This window comes from Aythya fuligula, chromosome 4 (assembly GCF_009819795.1).
Source record: "Aythya fuligula isolate bAytFul2 chromosome 4, bAytFul2.pri, whole genome shotgun sequence".
Taxonomy (NCBI): Eukaryota; Metazoa; Chordata; class Aves; order Anseriformes; family Anatidae; genus Aythya; species Aythya fuligula.
This window is the reverse complement of record NC_045562.1, coordinates 19913037-19935592: the sequence shown is the minus strand read 5'-3', so window position 1 is coordinate 19935592 and position 22556 is coordinate 19913037. Positions and strand designations below refer to the sequence as shown.

Genomic DNA, 22556 nt, shown 5'->3' with positions numbered 1-22556 from the left:
TATATTTAAGAATTAATGTTTGGATTGTAAACAAGCAGTATTTAATCAGTAGTATTTAATCAAACAGTATTTAATTTCCCTTTCCGGGCAACTTAATTTTCATTTATTCTATTTTGAGAAAAGAGAAACAATATACCTTTTAACATCACTCACTAAATTTTAGTTGTCTTTACTATTTTGAACTAAGCAGTCTAAAAGTTTCCAGACTCTCCTGACACCAACTTTTGACCATGTTTCTAATTGTTTTATCTCTTACTCCTTTGCATTTTCTATTTTTGTTTGAGATTGGATGACAGTGCTTCTGAAAAGGAGGTAACATGAAGGCAAACATATATGCAGTATTATTCTGCTCAGATTCTGTATTTTTAGTTTCTCCACTGTTGTCAGAAAAGCAAAAATTTTAATGCAGATGTATAAAATTATTTTAGAATGTAATGGTGCAAAGGAATAGTTAAAAGGATCCCTCTTATGGAGGGATCTTGCATTAGTTGATGCCAAATCTGCAGTCACACTGCCTACTTCTCTTTACTATGAAAAGTGAAAATCCACGTATTATTATTCTCTACAAAATAGCCTACAGATCTGAGTATGTTCACCTGGCTCAATGCCATCTTTACTGAATCACACTTTTGCCTTAAATATTTGTTAAAGTTACTGCGTATAAATAATCTGTTTTGTTAACTTTTGTGAACTAGGAAGAAAATTGCCATTTTGAGGAATTAACATCAGTTCTCATGAAACTGATACTAAATGACTTAAAAAAAAAAACACAAACGTTTAAAGGAAGAGCTACCAGTTGGCAGAGGAACTCAGAGGTCTGTTGGGGAAGAAAGAAATTTAAGTGGCACTTTATGATTTTTACCCAGACCTGACTGCAAGACAGGGATGAAGGAGATACGGTTTTGTACCAAGGCCTTCTGTACCTACCAACATTCCTGACTTCTGTCAATGAGAAGATTCTCAGAAGCAGATTAGGACCATTTTAACATTGTTTCCCTTAAACATCTACAGTAGCAGAACTCTGCTCCTACAAGATCATAAATGCTCAAAAGTTCACAAGCAAATCCAGCAGCTTTGAAGGAATTTATGCTGATATGGTTAACCTCCATGATGGTCCTCATTTCACACATCAGTATAAACCTATAACCATCCCATTCCTCTCTGACTGAATTGGGCCAAGAAGGGTCTTCAAAAGAGCTTGAACCAGTGGTAGGTGAATAGATAGGAAACAGTGCAAAAATACAACAGGTCTGACACTGCTGTTTGTGAAGGCACAAAGATACATCGATATATCTTTGCCATGCCCTCCTAATCTGTCAGGTCCTCTACTAATCCACAGGAGGCTTCCACACAGACAGCAGCTATAGAGAAGCTGCCATGTAACTAGAGCAGAAAATCTCCCAACACCTTTCTGATCATTTGAACTGTTATCTCATCACCTCCGCCCCATCCCTCACCACTGGGTTTAAAGCCTCAGCCAATTATTTGACTTTACATTATAAACCAGACAGGATTAGTTCAGGAATAGAATAAATTAATTTTAAAATATGTGTCCTCAATCTATATTCACTAATCCCACATGCCAACGTTTGTTTGAGGAACTAGCTGTATTCACAATGCACCAAGCCATTCAGATGACATCCTGCTTTGCATACATTATGGTTGTTGCAATTAAAGGCTGGAACACGTTATCACCATATGTGAATGAACAATCAGCCAAATATCATGAGGAGGACATAAGGAGTATCTGCAGTTGGTACCTAGGAGACTCCATAATCATTGCAGTATTCTAATAATCCATTAGAAAGTATGCAATTAAAGCAGAAATTCGTGGGTATTTATGATTTTCAGTGGACTTCTTGTGCATGTGTATGTTTTGTTTTTCCTAGATGAAATGTTACATCACTAACTACAGAAAAGAAATCTGATGGGACTTGATTTTTATATTTTTTTTTTTATTAAATAGAGGCCTTTTTAGTGCACAGATTAATTTTGATAGTTAGACATGAATCAATCATTTTGGATAGTCTCAAGCAGTGCAGTCATACTGCTTTTTGTGATTCTGTTTTTTCCTTTCATAGGACACTGTCAGTGGTGAAGTCTAGTGTTGCCATTTGACTGCTTTTCTGAGTGAACAGCTTTTTACTCTCTTTTTCAAAGACTTCATTTTTAAAGCCTTGGAATTTCATCATCTTTGGGGCAGGGCTTGGCACGGTGGCAGAACTTAATGATCTGAATTTTCAGGCTTTGGGTTTGCACTTCCCAGAGCTGGCAGGAGCTAAAGCAGTACAGAGGTAACATGCTGACATGGGATGGAGGTTCTGAGAGAAGGGACAGCTTTATAGCAGCCCTTCCCCTCTCAGCACCTTTGGGCAAAGGGTTTGCAGGAATGGAAAGCGAAGGTAACATCACTGCTTTCCTTGGATGAACAGCTGTCACTAACCAGGCTCTGAGGGAAAAGACAGAATTGCAGGAGATCACCACAACTTGAAAAATCTCTACTTCTGAAAAGCTCTCCAAGTCTGGAATACAGATACTCTCAAATTCTTATTTAAAAGCTTCCCTTTGAGTAGTATACCATTTGAGAACACATTGTATATGTTACCTATCACCTCTGAATCTGCATTTAATGCTTTTTAATAGAATATTGCCATTTTCATTGAGATGGAAAAATAAGAAATTTATGAACTTTGCATGCAACCATAAGCTCAACTAATTTGAAACCTTTCTCCCTTTAGATGGTGTAAATCTGAACTTTCTGGGAGAAGATTCCTATTTGGATTTTCCCCTGACCTTGGACAGAGAGTGAGTGATATATCCTACCTTCTTGTGTTCATGGGAAGTGCAGTTATAGCACTTTTGCATGCTTCTGCATAGTACTGCACTTCTGAGAGATGTCAAGGTGCAGCATATTTGAGTCTTTTGCTGACAACTATATCACCTTTGTTCTCACATAACTGGGGTACTACGGGCTCAAATACACTTGCATATATTTAAAATGTAATCTCAAATCAATATCTTGAAAATGACCTCAAGTCCAGCTAAATCTTAAAAAAAAAACCAGCAGTGTAAGGACACAAAATAGCATATGAGACAGACAGACACAGACATGCTAGCATAATCCTATGCCTCATCATCAGAATCAGTTCTGTAACACTAAGTTTACAAGCTGCAAGACATTTTGAAATTGAAATATAACCAAAGATGAAAAGCTAATCCAGATGAAAAATGTCCTAATTCAAATTACATTACATTTTCAGAAGAAAATCTTAGAGTATCAGACCATACAATCTGAAAGTTAAATATAGGTTGGCAAGTTGCCAACTCTGTTAAGTGCACTTGAGGGGGATTTCTGTTATATTCTTATGTAACTAATATGCACCCTATTAGAGCAATCTGCTATTTAAAAAAAAAAAAAAGAAAAAAGAACAGAAACAATGACTTTATCCTGTATAAAGCAAAGGGACATATTTACTTAAAGAAGGGGTAGGAAGCTAGAGCATTATTGCAAAGAATTGTATTCATTTTTAAATGATTATGATTGTCTTATTTTTACATAAAAAATATAGCAAGAAATGCCAGTTTCCCCCCGTTCTTACCAAAATTGTCCCCAGCTTACCACTTATTCTGAATTTTTCCTATTGCTTTTCTCCACCAGTTCCTGCTTTTCCCCCTAATTTTTCAATCCATTGAACTGGTTCTTGGCAATTATACCACAGCCCCGTAAGTCAGTACTGGCAGAGAAGATATATCCAACAGTTGCTACATCCTTGGCACCTCACAAAGACTTCACCTGCAAGGGCTCTGCTGCTTTCATCCTGGCTCCCACTCTTCTTACTCTTTCTCCGTCTAGCACAGCACTTCTCCAGCTGGGAAGGCCAGTAAGCACTTCCTTACAGACCTAGTGCAGCTGCCACTGTGCTCTCTGGACCAGCCAGAAGAGGCTGCCCTGACAGCAGAATGGAAAGAATGCTTCAGCACAATGAAAACAAAACTCTTCAGTCCGACATCTCGGGACCACTCAAGCAGTGACTAGTGGCAGATGATCAAAACTGGGCTAGTCACGATGAAAAGGTTTCCACACTGTTCATTTATATGTCAGCCACGGGCACTATGATCATATATTGTACTTCTGCAAAAATACCAATCACTTAGATTATTATCTGCACGAAACTATTTGTTTCTATACTACACTGATCAAATGACAACCACTGCTCCCCAAAATGCAGAAGTGTGAGATTTATATATATATGTATACACATATACATGTGTACTTGCACTCACACAGAAATATAGTCCGTATGAACTTGTCTTTAGAAATGACAACAACACAAATACAGTTATTGCACATCTCCAAAAGGGAAGGAATACAACTGAAGAAAGAAACACAAAATTTTGATTACTTCTAATTAAACTAGAAACATGAAGTTTCCCAATTATGCTCCCATCAGCATTCTCCTTTTCCGTCAGCACACAATATTATATTCACGAGCTGCCTGATTACGCATGCTGTATTCCTCATTATATAAGACTGGAAGAATGTGAAAAACCCATTACCAACAATCAATTCATTGTATGAGTTCATACACAGATTCCCCAGAATTTCCTACCGTTCTAATTGCTGTAGGGATTCCAGATTCATCTACCGGGCCAATCCCTGCATAATGTGGAGCTTTAATGACTGTAATTTTTTTTTCTTCTTCTGAAGATCTACAGATTGGTATTGTACTGGTGGTGCTGCTGCTGCCAACACTCTGAACATGCTGTGAGTATGTCTCTGTGGACTCTGGAAAGATAACACGACAGAATATTGTATAACAATATAATAATCATACTTGGCAGTTTTAACACACTTCCTAATTTCTGTATACTTTACAAAGAAGGACAACAATATTAAAAAACACATACATATAGAACACTTCATAAAACCATCATCTTAGCTGGGGATGAATTATAAAATTATTTATGCATTAGGCTGTTAGACAAGATGTACTTTGCTGCATCTTGCTCAGGAAAAAAGCAAAAAAAACCACAAACCCAATGCCATCTATTGAGAAATAGTGGGAGCTGAACTTTTTTCCTATAAACTCTTGCACCTTTCCTAGTCATCCTTTATACTAATGACAGAATTTCTGAACTTCTCCTCCTCCAAATATAGCAAATATAGAAAATTATTGTTCTGTAAGTACAGCAATACATTGCAACAAGATCTCCACAAAGACTTAGATGAAATGTATTTAGAGACATAAAGTTTGATGCATTTGAATTACAAAAAACAAAACAAAACACACACACACAAAAACATCCTATGTACAATTTTTGCCTGCTAAAGTTATATTGTTTTTTTAAGTAGCTCCTTAGATAATCCAAATAAATGGACCTCAGAAACTTGGCACCTATAGAGCAGCATTAGGATCCACCTACAGAACTTGTGAACTGTGCAGACTGCTGCTGGTTCACAGTGGTTTGCAATATTTCTACTCCTCTCCCTAAATCCTCCTTAAAAAAAATAAAAATAAAAATAAAGGCCAATACTATCATCTCCCTCTAAAACTTAGAGGGAGCCATTTATTTAACAAAAAAGCCCACCACACTGCTGGGATGCATCATGTGACAATTTAGATGATGGACTTTCCTTCTGCAGGAAGAAAAGCCCTACTCCATCAAGCAGTATGTTTCAGTAAATTAGTGGGTTGCTATGACAAACGATGTTGTTTTGTGTTTTTTTTCAAGAGCAGGTACAGTGCCCACAAGATATTTTAACCACAGGATACATTAATGCAAAGAGTAAAAAAATAAATACATTTATTCTAACATTACTGGTGAAGATTAAGATGGCCTTTCATGTGACATTATTTTCAAGAAAATATTTGAATTTTAATATAAATCAGTGAAAGGAGCTCTGGTGACTGAATGCTCTGATTTTAATTTTAATATTTCTGCTCACTGCAGAGAGCTGGATTTGGCATGACTATTTCAGCTGTTTACTCAAGTTTGAAGTCCTGCAAATAATCCAGTGCTACACATATATGGTGAGGGGCAACTCTGTGTGGCACATCTGAATACTTGGGCCTTCTTCCCAAAATGCATGAAGTTAAATTTAGAAAACATTTGCAACCTGATCCTTCATTCTCTGTAGTCCTCAAACTGAGGCCATCAGTCAGATTTTTACATAAGCAAGGAGAATAAATCAGACTGTTATTGTGGACCACAGAACTTCAACATCATACAAGAGTATGAATCATAGGAAAACACTTTCCTTGTTGCAGGTGTTTCTAAACCTTGATATACCTTTAGCTCAGCAACCTGGAAGCAGTCAAAGAATCTAGTATTTGAGGATGTGGAAAAACCCGTATGTACAGTTACGGCATTTAGTAATAAGATACAGACAGCAACATCTATCTAAGCCCTAAGTCTCAGAGTCAGAACTGTTATTTAATTTCCCTTCATGTAGAACAAAAAAAGTAAACTTCTGGACCACATCCAGGATCCTGGACCATGTATGTTCTTATCTGAATATGCAAACACTGGTAGAAAAAGCAGCAAGCAAATGATTGTACTTGCAGAACGAGATTGTACTGGCAAAGCTCTGTTACAAGGCTAATGTAAGTATTTAAACAAACAAACAAAAACAGATACAACCCCCTCCGCCCCCCCCCAAACACAACAATGACCTACAAAATACATAAACAAATTTTAAATTGACATGGCTTTAGGTGTCTAAAAGCCCAGAGCCCCCCCCTTTGTTGGCAGTATTTCGACTGAAGATAATGGGATTTGTGGCGAGAAGTAATGTACAAAGTCGGTCCTTCATTTCTTAAAGAGGGCAAACCCTGAAATGGGCTGTACAGGTTGAGTTGTTTTAATATATGCTCTCTTTCCTCAGGAAAGCTAGTGGAAAAGTGGCAAGAGGTCACTCTCACAAACATAAGGATAAGCAATAAAACTTAATAGTAACTCCAGTTCAGGAGCAAAATTATATCTACCAATAAATGCTATTATTTTTTGCATTTAATTCCCAAAGTAAATGAATAGACAATACCTTCATTATGGATGTGAAGCACTTTGCAATTGTTTGCAATCTTGGCCACATGAATTGGAATACGTTGCGTAATGTATAAAGCAAACATTCTGTGCAAGGCTTACCCATCATCCTGCCATGCTGCATGATAACAATGTTGGAATTGAGAGAAGCTGGTGGAGGGTAAGCTGAAGAAGGGGAAAAAGGCCTTTGAAAGTGACTCACTGGGCTGGCAGCAGTGCCAGAGTTCCCATTCACTGTGATCTGAGCCTGAGAGAAACAAAACAATATCCCATTAAACCACACACAAAGCCCTCTGAATACCATCCCAAACAAAGAGTGATGTAAGACTGTCATCCACACAACAATTTCCACTTGTCAGGTATCTAGCCGCTATTGCATCTGCATTCACTGTAATACAAAACTCATCATGTGGGGAACAGAAAGTGTTCCTTGTATATATATATATATGCATGTATAGATATATATATATATACAGATGTGTGTATATATATATAAAATATATATATAATATATATATATATATATACACACAAGCCATATATATGTATATATATATATTATATATATATATATATATATATTTATATATGGCTTGTACCTGCCCCCTTCCCTCCTTGTATGTGCTGCCTCTGAAAGCATGCTGAAGATGGGAAGGTGACAGAAGGAGCAAGCAGGGTTGAGGCAGTAAAGATGAGCTGCACAAACAATGTCTGCACAGATCTGACATCAATATAAAATGCAGACGGGAATAAAAGTTCCTCTCCTCATGTGACAAAGGCTGCCTGCCACAGATCACTCACTCCAGCAGACGCTTTCCCTTGATCCGCATGCTCCACCCCCATTGATATTAATGGGGACTTCTGAGCAGACTGAAGGGAGAAGTCTCATTAGGAGCAGCAAAAGTGAGAGAGCCAAAGCTTTAGAAAATGGAAGCCAGCTGGAGTGACTACAGGATGGTGATGTGTAATCTATCACAGCAAAAATAAATGTCACTGATACACACACACACACAAATCTACAAACAAAACCATGCCATGACAGAAAATAACAAATAAATAAAATGGGAGAGCTAAGCAAACTGTCAGTAAAACAACATCAAAAGCCAGTTGGCTGTTAGTCACAAAAGGTATTTTTGACAACGATCTTCCCTCGCCCCAGGTTTTGAACCCCCACACCTGGGCTGTAGCGCATTTATGGGGAGCGGTGCAAGGATCAAAACAGAGACAGTGAGAAAGCACATTGAACGAAATGAGAGAAAAGTGAAAGGGAGGGAAGCTTTCTAAAACATCTCTTCATGCAGAACTCTTTTAAAGTCTGAACATCTGGAGTGTTCCAAACTGCCCAGTTTAATATAGCAAAAGTCTAATTAAAATCCATAGCATATTGTTATTACATTTGAAAATGAAATAGTTCATGACCTCTTATATATATTTGTGTTTGGTAGGCTGCTCATTTGATTTGTAATTTTTTAACATCTTGGCCTCCAGTAGGTAGGAGAGAGAAATTAATTGTCTCCTATACAAGCATCATGTGAACTCCTAGATGCATCCAGGGATTTGACATGTTAAGGATGCCTGTTAGAAGTGAGTTCAAAAGTTGTGTTGTGATGTTTCCATCAAAACTTTTGTGTTTAAATAAAACATTAATAAATGTTTATAGATTTATAAATTTATAATTAATAAAATCAAAAACCAAAATGGAAAGTTGGCTTTTCTCACACCATTCTCCAAAAGAACTTGGTGCTCTATCAACTCAAGGCCAGCATTTCAAGAGCTACGAAGTAATGTTTTCAGCTGAGGTTCTTCAGTGAGGCCAACCATCTCTACACTAGTTCAGAGGTTCACCTGTTGTCCTCTTCTGAACCTTGTCTTTTTGGGAAAGCTTGTTTCAAGGGAAGACAGGGTGCAGCTATGTCTGCAACCTTATAACTTCTTATTCATTTACTATGGCATTTGGTTCTCTGAAGAAGAGAGAACTAGTGTGAGTTCTTTGTAGAACAGGAAGCTACTCCTATAAACTTCTATAATAAAAAAATGAAGACATTTGTGTGATGTGCTTTACCAAATGGCCAACTCAGACAGTAAGGCTCTTACACTAAGTGGTACACAGTATTATGAAAACAAGATGTACACAATTTGCTGATGGACATCAACCGTTAAGTATAGGCATGGAATGACCACATATAACATTTCTGGGTTTGGTCCTAAAGGTTTTAGAGAGGATAGCAACTCAAATAGTATAATATTTTAGTTTTTAATTACCTTCCCCCCAAAATATATTTTGTTGTCACTGTTAAATTTATGTATCCAATACTTATTGGACTGGTGGGAGGGTTAACTATAAAAAGATAGTTTTGAGAAGTTTCAAGATGCTTTTGGGACTGATGCTGTTTCTTCTCAGAGAATCAGCTGTAAAATCTTTTTTCTCCTAAGCTTTCTTGACTAAGGATGTCAATAATAAACAAAAATCCTTAAATTGGTCTTTGAAACTGTGGCTCCATCTTATGTAGGCACAGTGTTGGATTGCACAATACTATATTGCTTTTATTGCTCTCTCAGTGGTTTTCATCTACACAATGAACCAGAGTCTCCTTTAAGAATGAAGATCATTACAGAGATAATACAGGGATAGAGCCACTAACAACAGACATACACGTATATGTGTGCCACCAGCTTCCCCCTCGTTTTCTTATTTCATAGATGCATTTACAATCATTTGGCCCTTGTGTACAGAGGTATGGAGACAAAGACTCTTGCACAAAGCAGAGGTGGGTCTGGCCATCATTTTAATCTCTCTGTGGGGCTCTGATGACTGTTTAGGACTTTTTGTTCTTTGGTGGGAGACTCATCCATTCTCTTGTCCATAAGTGGTGAACCATGTTACTTTCAACACTGCCTGGCCATGTCTAAGAGAGAAAATGGCGGCCAAACCTGACCATAATAGATCCCTTTACAGGGAGACTACCCAAAAAAGGAAAGAAAGGAAGGACTGTTCTCTTTAGCTTACAAAGAAAACAAATACAGTTAGCTGATTATTTTAGAAGGAGGTTAGAAGAAAATATAGATGTTCCATGCTTCGCATAGCTAGTAGATGTTTCTGCAGTGATTGTGCCTTATTTACACATAACACTCTATATTGATCATAGCATCTTTGATTACAACTACTGGACAGTATGCAGATTAACAGTATTGACACTTTACAAAATTTTAGGCTTCACAGCTGTGTTACAAGAGTTAGGAACATCAGCTTTTACGTGCCTGTTAATAAAAACATCAATCACAGAACTGACTACAAATCATTGACTCTCCTATGTGCAAGTTTGGGCTAAAACTACATTTTAGAAAATGTATCTGAAATGAAAAAAAATACATACACTGTTCGTTCTTTTTAGCCTACCAAGTGCTCTGTTTAGGCTGGAAAATGATAGCATGCTGAAGTACTTGTACAATATTGAAATGTTGTTGTTACCCAGTAAAAGGTCTCAGAACATTTCACAGTTTTGTAATTCAGCAATAAATTGCTCAATACTAATGAAGACTCTGTTCTGACTCATTTTGGTCATGCAGATAATTTCAAAAGAAAAGTGATCTGGATTTGACCCAAATTCTATGCCTTCTCTCTACCCATATGTGAGTGTACTAAGGTACAGAACAATGAACATACATATAGAACAGGTAATTGCATGCTGCTGTTTTCCTTGAGTTAACTGAGAGGAAAGTAACAGGACACTTGGATACTAGAAGATTATTTATGAAGTTCACTCCTGTAAGAAACAGTGCTTAAGGGAAAGGTCAGTTAGAGGACAGAAAATCAGTTTCATGCAGTCAGTGGCTATGGCTGGGGGAAAAAACCTGTGTTAAATATTGCCAACATTTACTACGAATTTACAAGTTATATTATTGAAATCTCTACCTCAGTATAAACCAAAAAATGGTGGTAGCCAAGAGGCCCCAACTCCACAAACCTGTAAATCATTAACAGTATTTTAAACATACCTCTACAAAAGCTACAGACCATTTGCTTTTAATGCATTGGGAATGAATATTTTTTGAATTTACTCTCATTTATTCTATGCAAAATGTTCAGTACACCTTGGCTGACCACATACATGTGCAACAACTTGGTACCATTTCCCTGTCTATTACCAAATCAGCTATGCAGACTATTTGTTTAAACATCTGTTACAAAACATATTTTCAGACTATGAACCCAGAAAACTAACAGAATTACATAGACGAATGTCTAGTTGAATGTCATAGATGAATGTCTATGTAATGGGATAACAGACAAGTCTGAATTGTTTTCCCCTCTGACAACCTGTTTGAACAAAAAGGAGGAGGAAAAAAGGAAGGATAATTACATGTGAAGTGGCAGCAGTGTTGGTTAAGGTGGTGCCATCTGACACAGCAGACATCTGGCTCAAGGTTGGGGAAGGTGTTTCAGAGCAGTCAGTAGTATCATAGCTACAAGTCTGCAGCTCATCTAGAATGGCTGTGGAGGACTCACTCACTGTGCGGGAGGAGCACTCACTCATGGCAGAATCTGTGCTTACAGAGGCTGTTTCGTTCCTGTGGATAATACTTTCAGAAGCTAGGAATGGGTATTTATATGAAAATTGTGAAAGGGCTGGGGTTTTATAAAAGCGTGAAGGCAAAAAGTCATCAAGCGCTGGCAAAGAATATGGTACTAGATGGGTGCCACTGTCTGGTGAGAAAGAGGCTCTGTTAACTGGTACCACAGGAGGAGGAAGAGGCAGTGGAGAAGCTTCTGTTGCTGTTTGTCTGTGTGTCTGTGAAGCATTTACCTCCATCACAGGGGCAGTTACTTTCTGGTTTCCAAGCTGAGATTTGAGGGAAAAAAAAATAAGAAAGAAACAGATTACCAAATGAATAAAAACGTTTCCCTTTGCCTCTTGCTGTGTGTAGGAGAATTACAAAAGTGTAAGTTTTTCAGCAAGCCTAGGAAGTTCACATTCACATGGATTAGGAAATAAATCAACCATACTCTATATTAAAGCAGAAAAACATGAAAGAAATTAATGCATCAAATACTAGTGGAAGCAATGCCAGAAACCACAGTGTTTTGGGGATGAATATTCCATATATTGGAATATATGGAACGAATATTCCACAACATATTCCATATATTAATAGGGTCACACTATTTTATACTTATACATAAATATGAGGCTAGAGAATATTTTATTTTTATTTTTATTTTTATTTTTTTGTAGAAGGAAAAAGGCATCTGTGAGCCTGATCTCCATAAATGTTGCTCCTTTTTTAAATCAAAAGATGGGTATCATTTTGAAACTGTAACATACAGATGGGCAGGACTGCAAGCTAAATGGAAATGCTTGTCTTGAATGTGCACATGACCCACAATCCACATGACTGTGGATTTTTTTGCTCTTGTGACTGAATACTTCTTCTCCACTGCCTCACTGATAGTAACGTTTGGATGATCTTGGAATTTCCAAGCACTCTGGAAGCACCCTGTCAGCCTACTGGATAAGGTGTAAGTATATCAACCATTTCAACATCAGAGGACACAAGGATTGCTAAACTATCTGGTATAAATCTGAGGAAGAACAATGATTGGGAATACAAGAACAGGACAGGGATGATTTAGCACTGAAACAAAACACACTACTTGGCTGGCTTCATCACCATTCCTTAAAAGCATAAAGGAATATCCTCAAAAAAAAAGTGCTTCTGAAATTTCACACATTATGAGCTTTATGTTTTGATAGTTCAAATCGGTCACAAGACACTGGTTTTAAACTAGTCCTGAAACTGACTTTTAGTATCCACAAATTGTTTTAGAATTAAAGATACATGAAAAACATCTTGGTGTCCAGCCTTTGTTAATCAGACGCACAAATTTTTCTATATTGCCCATCAGCTGCAAGCTTTCCATCAATTTCTGAAATACGTCAAAGTACTTCAGCACTGGTGGTTTCACTTTCGACAGAGCTAACAAGCTCTGGAATAGCTGCAGGGCAAGAACATTTGGGATTAAAATTTATTTAAAGGAGAGGACAGTAGGATACCACATGCAGCAATTACTACTTAAAAACAAAAAAAAAACAAAAAAAACATTTACTCACAAATATCACACTGTTACTGAAGATAATGTTTTTTTTTTTTCCTGTGTTTGAAATATGCAGACATCTTTAACTCTAATCATTCAAAAATGTTTTAAACCATCAGATTAAAATGCCATTTTGGCATTTTAATCCACAATCTGAAAATATCTTGTAAAGCCCTAATAGAAGACTTGGAACACAACCCAGCCTTTGCCACTTGTGAGAGATCACTGGGGGTCCAGTTCCATAATCCTTGCTGAGATCAACTAAAAATTACACAAATAGTCTTGCTGAGGTCAACAGGACCATCCCTATGAATAAGCACTTCAGAAAAGGATTTTCAGCATATGAAGAGATACCCAACACTTGTTCCACATGCTTTGAAAGAACTGTTTGGCATTACAGGACCTATCGAGTACACAAAATGAGCCAAAACCTACTGTTAAAATTTGCAGTTAAAACAGTAAAAACAAACAAAACAAAAGCACACATCATCAAACAGCTTAAAATTCAAATCTTATTTATCAGATATAATCTGATTTCAATAAGCAATGTTTGAAATCTAATACTTAAAAAAAAAATCTTTCCATATAGTAACTTTAAACAAATTACTGATTTAGAAAAATCAATAATCAAATGGATGACTGTAAAAAGAAACAACATTTTTAGAGATAACTAATTTGCCAATGGAAACTTCAAATATCAAATTAAATAAATACTTAAACTTCAAATATTCAAATTAAAATATAATGAAAAGCAATCATAAAATGTTGTGAAACAGCTGGTCATACAGCATAACATATCAGGAGCTTAAGATCTATGCATTTAAGTACACATGTAACAGTAATTTCACTTTACTGTTAGACACATAAAGGTAAAACAGAACTATCCTTCATGGTGTATTTCAACATCCAAGTCAGAATTCAATATCTCTAGTGAATGACACAAACCAGGAGATAATGCAATTATGTATATTAAAATCTGAAGTTCCTGAGTCCAGATATCCTCTCAGTATCCCCAGAAGAAAAGCTGCATGACTGTGCTACAATAACTAAATTGATCTCTGAATTGTTAAAATAAAAGGTAACTTTGGAGACTCAGGAAACCTGGTAAGCTTGCTGGCTTCAAACTGAGATGATTTCCTGCATGCTTGAGAAAAGTAAGGATGGACAACACAAGGAAAGATATTCAGGGTGCATCCAGAGAGCAAGTGAAATGGAATTCTTAAATAATTAAATACATTTTGCTTGGCAAATGATAGCTGATTTCATCAAGCCAAATTCTTAAATAAAATATAACTTTATGATTCTTACAACATTGGTAGAAGGCACACAGCCATTCTAGGTACTGATTCTCAATATGAAGTTTCTCAGCTTTGTAGAGAAAAACTTGAGTATTCTGGCTGGTTCCAGAATTCTGTCACAGATGTAATCATCACTCTGGCAAAGAGTGGCTGAAAAAGTGGCTGAAAACAATATATATATATTTTTTTTAAAGTGAACTGATTAAACCATTTAAAAAACTGGTCTTTTTCAACATGGAGTGCTGGCAAGCACTAAATAGCAGGTACATTTGGCTACTGCTAAGCCATATTCTTCACCACCATGAAAAATGAAAAAAACAAGGTTGAATACATTCAAAAAACCTCAAGTTTTAATACCAGTTCCATCCACTGTGCTTCTAATTAGGTTTGCTATTTTCATAGCCCAAGAAATACTATAAGAAGTCATGTGGATTAACTGTCAAACAAGTATTTCATCTGTTAGAATGATGAAACATTAGACTACATAATTATCTTGGGCTGTGGAGCAACACTTGAGAAATAAATATCAACACAGTCTTGGAACAAATTGAAAGTCTTAAGCACAGCTTTCAGCTGGTCTTCAGAAATGTTCACTTTTCACCAAATATTAAAACGTCACACCTGAAGCATAAAATTTCCACCCAATTCTCATGAAGTAGACAGACTAGAACAGGTTTTGTCCTCTATCATATTAACACAAGATTTGTGGAGTGCTGCAAAGTTACTCATGACACCAAAGTACTGGCCTTGCTTCAACAGTCAAGACACAGATACAGAGACTCAAAGATGAGTGAATAAATTCATTTTGTTAATAAATAGCAGAGTTTAGTAGTTAACATTCAAATTAAACCCATACATTTGTACAAATGGGTAAAAATACCTCTATTTTTATTGATAAAAGCTGATGTCAAAATGTCCAAACTGATGCTGCAAGTTACATTCCTATGTCCATTTTTACTAAGTAACTCTATTGTTCTAAAACTCAACATACGAAGGCTATTCAGCTCTTGTGCAAAAATGCACTAGTGATATAGAAAATTATGTGTTGGATTTTCTTTGCTTGCTGTCTGTCCCCAAAACATTAAAACTGGTCTCCTCTCCCTTCTACATTGTCAATACCTACCATACAATAATGCCTGTATTAGATAAAGCTGTTCAGAAATTTTTTTGAATAACAGGTCATTTTCTTAGATTCACTTATCTACAGCTATAAGGCTGGCCAAGGAAATTTCTAAGACAGTAGCCTTTATTCATCCATGACACCAATACTAAACCAAGTGTTCACCATCTGTGGAGTTCAAGCAACCAGGGCAAATGTTTTGCACCCTCAGTTTTAGAGAGCAGTATCTAGAACAAGATAGCTCTCATAAAAGCAGGAACTAAATGAAGATAAAAATATGAAGTGTTTATTTCAGAAGTTGCAGCTCAGAGTTCTTCCATCACTTTAGAACTTCTACTTATAAGAAGCTTGGACAATAAAACTTACTTCCATCAGTCTCATATTAACAAATATTATTTTTTTTGTTGAAAAAGATTAAGATATGCAGCATGGTACAGAGTAGCAGGATCTCTCAAGACTGTAAGTAAACCAAAAAAAAATAAACACAAAAAACCTAAAAACACAATACTGAGTAACTTGAATGCTTCTCTTTTCATGTATGCTTTTCAAGGGTTTAACCCTTCTCTGAGTAGGAGTGTTTACAAAATGTCACTTGGTGAGTCATACCACGCTTCTGCTTGCTCCTCAAGTTCCAGCAGATGAGCTCTGAAGTGAAGTGCAAATAGGAGCACAGACATAATGAGAAAAATTGAAGAATATTACAAAATTGTCATGCATGAACTTGTTGGGCCATACAGGCTCTCTCTTTTTTATAGTTGGCTGTGTCCTTGCACGCTTTGTGACATCATATAGATGTACGTGTGCCATATGCATGTAGGTACCCACACATACACAATATTTCTCATTTACCACCTCTTAAGAAGTGATGATCAGCCAATCTTCCTCACTCTTCTCCATATATATAAACCCAGTTGCAGAGGGAGGGAGAGTTGTTTGTTTTTATAACAAACAACTTTCTGAATGTATATACTTTTGTGAGTTCCTAAGGCAGCTTTCAACAGTAATGGTAGGTTTTATCTACTGTCTAAAAGCATCCCTAAAAAAAGAAAATTTTGAATTGACAGACTATGATCTGCTTATATAAGAGTAATTTAACTGCTGTGTAGTCATGTAGAGCTTGCAAATCTAAAACTATTTCAAAAATGAAAATACTATAATATATAGTATACTTAATTTGTCTCTGTGAGAGAAATTGTAAACTCTACCAATACCGTGAGATACAGAAATAGATCACAGTTTTTGGCATCCAATAGAACAGATCCAAGATTTCAATCAGAGTTCTCAGTCAGAAATCTTTTCAGACAGAGTGGCAGCCTTTGTTTCTTGGCTTTGGGACCTAATCTGATGCAGAATTTTGCAACATCTTACATGACGACTTGTACTCTAGTTTCAGTGTATGTATTTTAACACAGACCTAGCAAAAACCACTGGCTCCACGACTTGACCATGATGCTAGATACACCTGTTCATACTAATGTTTAGAATTTATTTTGATTTTGAGCATCACGGATGATGTCAGCTGAATTTTGCAGGCAAAAGAACAATAAATGGATGCATCCTGAAAGGCGTGTATTCCTTAATGATCCCTGTGATCAGCTCAAATTTTCTTGTTTTATTCAAAGAACGCCAATTGACAGATTTCTTATTGTTCTTCCCACACACTGAAAGCAAGGAGAATACAGAAAAATAAATGTAGAATTGTCAAACAATTTACAGCTAGTTTTGAATTTTGTCAGCTCATCATGAAACTAAAACAGATTCTAAAATAAAAAGAAACTGCGAAGTGTGTTTTGACTTTAAAAATTCTAAATAAAAAAAGAAGTAGCTAGAAGATGAGTTATTTATGATCATTCTGGCAATTACGAGTTTTAGTCTGGATGTTAAAAAAAGGTATTTCCCTTAATATCTGTCAGCTGTTGTAAGACCACATTTGTTTGAGAGACACTGATTTATCTTAGCATATATAATGCACCATATTGTTAACAGGCTGAACAACCATTTTTAAGTGAAAATAAAACATACAAATGCTTAAGTATTATTGACTACACCTATGCCTGTACTATGTCTGACGGTATCAATTGATGCCCACATTTAAAAGGCTTGCAAGCCTGCCTCCTGTAATTTTTGGACCTATCCTATCTATCATGAAAAGCTCTTACTTAGCCTTTGTTACTGTTTCTGACATGACTTCTTCACTGTACCTCTTGCTTGAACTGACTTACTTTACTTGATAAAAACAGTAGGTAGTGAACTAGTTCTTCTCAAGGGTAAAGCAACTGGTTTTTCTCTAAATACTCTAAATTAATTTGTGTAATCCAATAGAATGGTTTTGACACTAGTTCTCTCTCTAATCTTATGGACAAATTTCATTGCAAGCCTTACGTGCCTCCATTGGTTAATGGAGTGAATTCAAAAGCAGCATTGCAAACTGTAGCCATATAGTTTCACAGAGCTTTGTTCAGTTCAGAATTCTCACCCAGAGTTGAAGAAGAGGTGAATATAGCTAATGCAGACACTTTTGGCTTCTGAAGTGTGGTTGAGTGTGATTCTTTGAAAGAACCAGACGTTTTACTACGATTGACAGCTCCAGGGCTGTCAGTGGACTTCAGGTTTCCAAGACTCTGCCCTGTTTACTTCAATTAAAACCAGTGATTTCAGTAGGACTAGATAAACAAAGATATGCTTCTGACTGAGACAAAGGTGTGAGGCAGATATGCTTAGACGTATAGCAACTCCTAGATCTAACTGAAGGCACTTCAAACTCAGATAAACTAGTACCGCAGTAGATAGAATAATTAACTTTTAAAATAGAACAATCTTAACTAGGTAATACAGAGCATAAATAACAATTTAGTCAGAACTCTCTTTCTGGCAGGTATGTATTTGTTGTTGTCTTATTGCTCATAGACTGATTTGATCTGATTCAGTACCTTTCAGAACAGCAATAAACCCGGCTCAGACACCTCTAGTCCCTAAGAAGCTTTTCTGATCCCTTCTAAGACCTAGCTATCTGCTCCCTGGCAGTCTTTCAGTATAGGCTATAGTTCCCCAGTAGCCTGATATGACTCTTATCTACCAAACCAACAATCTTGAACATGTTAAAAACAGCTGCTCCTCAAAAATGTTAACAACCCTTCACTCCCTAGTATTCCATCTGGTCTATCTACTCTAAGAGGAATATTACCAGGAACCCAGAAATAAAGTAAAATTCTGTTCATCAGTTTTTGTATAGAAGCTTATCTCTGCTTCAGATTTCATGAATGCTTTTTAATGTTTGTTTGTTTGTTTGTTTGTTCTCCTTTTTTTTTTTTTTTTTTTTCTCAGCACATACTCTGGGATTACTGGAGGTTTCAGAAATGCTTCAAAAACTTGTATCTTTAAAATAACAAACAATAATAGATAAAAACCATACACAATCTTTGCCATAATTAGTATCTCTGGTACACAGCAAAATATGATTCAGAGAAATCTGGGCTCACTCCCACAGGTGACTTTTAAAAAAGACCAAGATTATTTGACATGCACACAGAAGTGATGTTCCTATTCTTATTTACTATGATACTTGATAGCATCTTTTTAAACACAAGATAGAATCACTTCTGTGAGACCTTTGGCTTCTTCCCTAGACTATGTACTTGGTATTCCCATTTCTCTCTGATGAAATCTGTACAACTAACAAAGAATTTTCATCTCAGTACACGTTGGGTTTGCAAGAATCAGAGGGATTAAGAAGCACATTGCCTTGTGATGTTTGATGTATGTGTAGTTGACTTAAAAATATTTTATCAATCCTTTTTTTTTAAAAAAAAAAGGATTGATAAAATTAAAAAAAAATATATAAAAATTTTAAAATCAAAAATTTTAAAATTAAATTAAAAAAAAAATAAAGAAAAGGGCTATTGCGCAGGTCACAGGAGTCACAGGAGACAGCAATGACTAGCCTTGCTGAAAGAACTGAGAAAATTATTTTTTGTGGGCCTAGGAAACCGCCAGAGCTGCATTTGCAGAACAAAACAACACTCTGTCCAGATGTGATCCTTCCACAGTACCTATGGCAACACAATGCTTTAATGCTTTTCTCTCTAGGAAGGATCATTTAAACCCACAGTTCACTAATCTCCTATTGTGCATCTGCACTCCATAAAGTACTCACAGAGGAACAAGGAAGTCTACTTTCCAGCTCAGCTGGGTTCAAATTTTTTTTTTTTTTTGCAATACCCTTCCAAAAACTTTTTTTTTTTTTTTCAGTTCTGTTTTGATCCACATGACAGGTAGTTTTACCCAGAAAACAAAAGGTCTAACTTTGATAATATAACTAAACAAAGTTATTAAGTGATTCATGAATGATCTAAAATAAAAAATGGAAAAATTAAATATACCACATGGCATTCTGCAGCCTGTGAAGAAGGAAGAACTGTAGACTTTTGTCCCAAATCCTTTGAAGACATCTTTGAAGTGTCTGGAGAAATACTAGGTGGATGTTCTTGGATTTCAGGCTCTGCTTTATTGTCAGGGATGGGAGCTATCTGAATGGAAAGAGACGCTGTGTGTATCTCAGGCATGGGGTTACAGGCAGGTGAGACAGGCCTTTGTGAAAATATTGGCACTTCATCAGGCTTGAGCTGTTGCTGTGTATTACAATGAATGCTACTCGCTGAGTCTTGTGTCCGGGTTAATTTAAGGGTAGATACCCTCCGCTTTTGAGTCTGTTGTCTTTGGCCTTGGTGGAGAGTAGCACTAATACCAGCTACTGTGCTTGTGCCTGCACTGGAGATTGAGGTCAGTGGTTTAGTGATTTTTTGTGCATAGGACACACTTGTGTTAGATATTTGAGAAGACATTATGTTCTGGACAGACTTCTCATTAGTGTAATAGCCAGTATCTGTGGGAAGGTGTTTATCTGGCTCAGTTGTTACTGCCTGGAGATTAATTCCGTTCTTGTGATTAGTTACTCTCGCTCTTTGAAAACTTTCTTTTCTAGGGGGTGGCAGAGGTGCCTTATTTGCCAAAAGCATCCACACACAGCAAAATAACATTGAAGAAGAAACAGAAAGAAAGTAAATGTTAGCAGGAGATATAACTCAGTTTTACTTTTATCTTTAAATAAAAAAAAAAACTAAGAACTACGGGTTCCATCCAACATTGTTCAATTCAATAGAAAACTGAATTGTTCAGGTTCCCACCACCTCTAGCTGTACAGCTTGTATTTAGAAAACCAGATGTTCCATTTGCTCACTGAGTAGACTGGGTTCAGAAGGAAGCCAAAATAGGCTTTATTTTATTAAATAAAAAAAAAAGAAATTATTACACAATTAAAATTATTAATGTGAAACTGTTCAGATATGTAAATCATTTCCAAAATGTATTACATGATTTTAGATGACAAGCTATTATTCACAGGTAACACACACATTTACAACAGACAGGCCTCTTAAACCGCTGAATTAAAACAGTAACAGAAACAGTATTGACAACATTATGTTGACCTTTTTTGGGCAGATTAATATTCTTCAAAGTTGTGTTTTTTTTAGTGCTAATTGGATTGTTCTGCAAAACAGGCAGAAACATCTTATAATTAATAAACTTTTATCCTCCAATATCTTGATAACTGTCTTTTTTTTCTGGAGTGTAAAACATTAATAAGTATTCTTTGAAGTCTGGGAACACTCCTGGAAAGCTTTTATTTGTGTTTGACTTTTTATTTTTTTTTTTTATAGCTGGCTATCTTGTTCAAAGAAAGCAATTTCTGGTAATTAACCTACAGACACGCATCTTGTGCAGAGTATACTTTATCTACACAACAAAACAGTTTGTAATCACCCATACATATTCACACTATCTAGAAGATACCAGGATGGTGTCCCCACAAAAAACAATTCACACACAAATGCTAAAGAATGAAACATGGTGTGTTCAATTTTACCTGAGTTGGTGATTTTTTATCTTGTAGGTTGGGCCGCACACTTCTAAAACCTTTCGCTGTGAGAGATGAACTGCTAATGTCTCCATTCAGTGTCTCTCTACTTCCACTATTGTAAGATCTCCAGGCTTTTGTGAGGAAAAAAAAAAGAATCAAATTATTATTATATATATTTTTTCTTTTGGTTACTAGATCTATATTTTGCTATCATCATATCAACCCAACTATTAAGCAAACTGTGGAAATTTATCTACTACACAACTGACATTGCTGCTGATAACACCGTGAAAGTGATAAGAATAAGGCTAAAGCTGCCACTTGCAAACTTTTTATATCTTTAAAATTTTGAAAACTCACGACTGACAATACTGTTGGTAGCAATTTGGTAGCTCCCCACAACATTCATTAATACTGATTTTAGCCCTGGGAGACCTTTTGAGATTCTGATGTTTCAGACCCTGTTTAAGGCTGACTGAAATACTTCTACAGATTAGGTTCTTCATCTTCACAGCTGTGTCAGATTTTTGAAAAACATCCCAGCCCACGTAAAATTATTCTATCATGGCCATTTCACCTCGATACCTGATTATCTGTTCCAATCTTATTTTCAAATCTGAACAACACCTCAATTTTCCAACCCAACAACCATGTTTTGTCTATCATCAGAGCTGAACATCCCTCAAGACACTGTTCAAATATAGGGGAAGATATTATCCTATCTCAACAAGTTACAGATCTGAAGACAAAATATTGAAGAAAGAGGCTGGGAAAAGTAACACATTATGTGAGCAGGCTGCTAAGTGGGGTGGGCAGAACTTGTAATCCTGAGTAAGAGACTAAAAATGAAATAGCAAGTGCCACTGAAGTGAAAGGTGGCAAATTAGCAGTCTGTATCCTCCCACACAACTCATTTTCTGACAACACACACGGTGTTATAGGAAATACTGCTTCCCAAATAAGACCTTAATTTGAGGTCTTAACCACCTGTAGTTATTATTACAAATCGACTGGTGCTTTCCTTAAAGAATGCAGATGTATGGAGTGATGAAATCAAATAAATGGAAGATTGTTATATTTCAT

The 22556-nt window shown here is 36.3% G+C and overlaps 1 protein-coding gene across 12 annotated transcripts in view; it reads right to left on the bottom strand.

Moving 5' to 3' along the window:
* The window catches only part of SORBS2 (sorbin and SH3 domain containing 2), a 132309-nt gene that overhangs the window by 49711 nt on the left and 60042 nt on the right, over positions 1-22556 (bottom strand). For 5 of the 12 annotated variants that reach the window (XM_032186140.1, XM_032186143.1, XM_032186138.1 and 2 more), the window contains 5 exons: positions 21480-21604; positions 19936-20553; positions 11406-11885; positions 7147-7291; positions 4611-4786 (listed from right to left, as the gene is read on the bottom strand). In XM_032186140.1, coding sequence (XP_032042031.1) covers positions 4611-4786; positions 7147-7291; positions 11406-11885; positions 19936-20553; positions 21480-21604 — 1544 coding nt within the window. Of the gene's footprint in view, positions 1-3793; positions 3923-4610; positions 4787-7146; positions 7292-11405; positions 11886-19935; positions 20554-21479; positions 21605-22556 lie in introns of those variants that run through there. The other 7 variants (XM_032186146.1, XM_032186145.1, XM_032186141.1 and 4 more) reach the window with 3 other exon arrangements.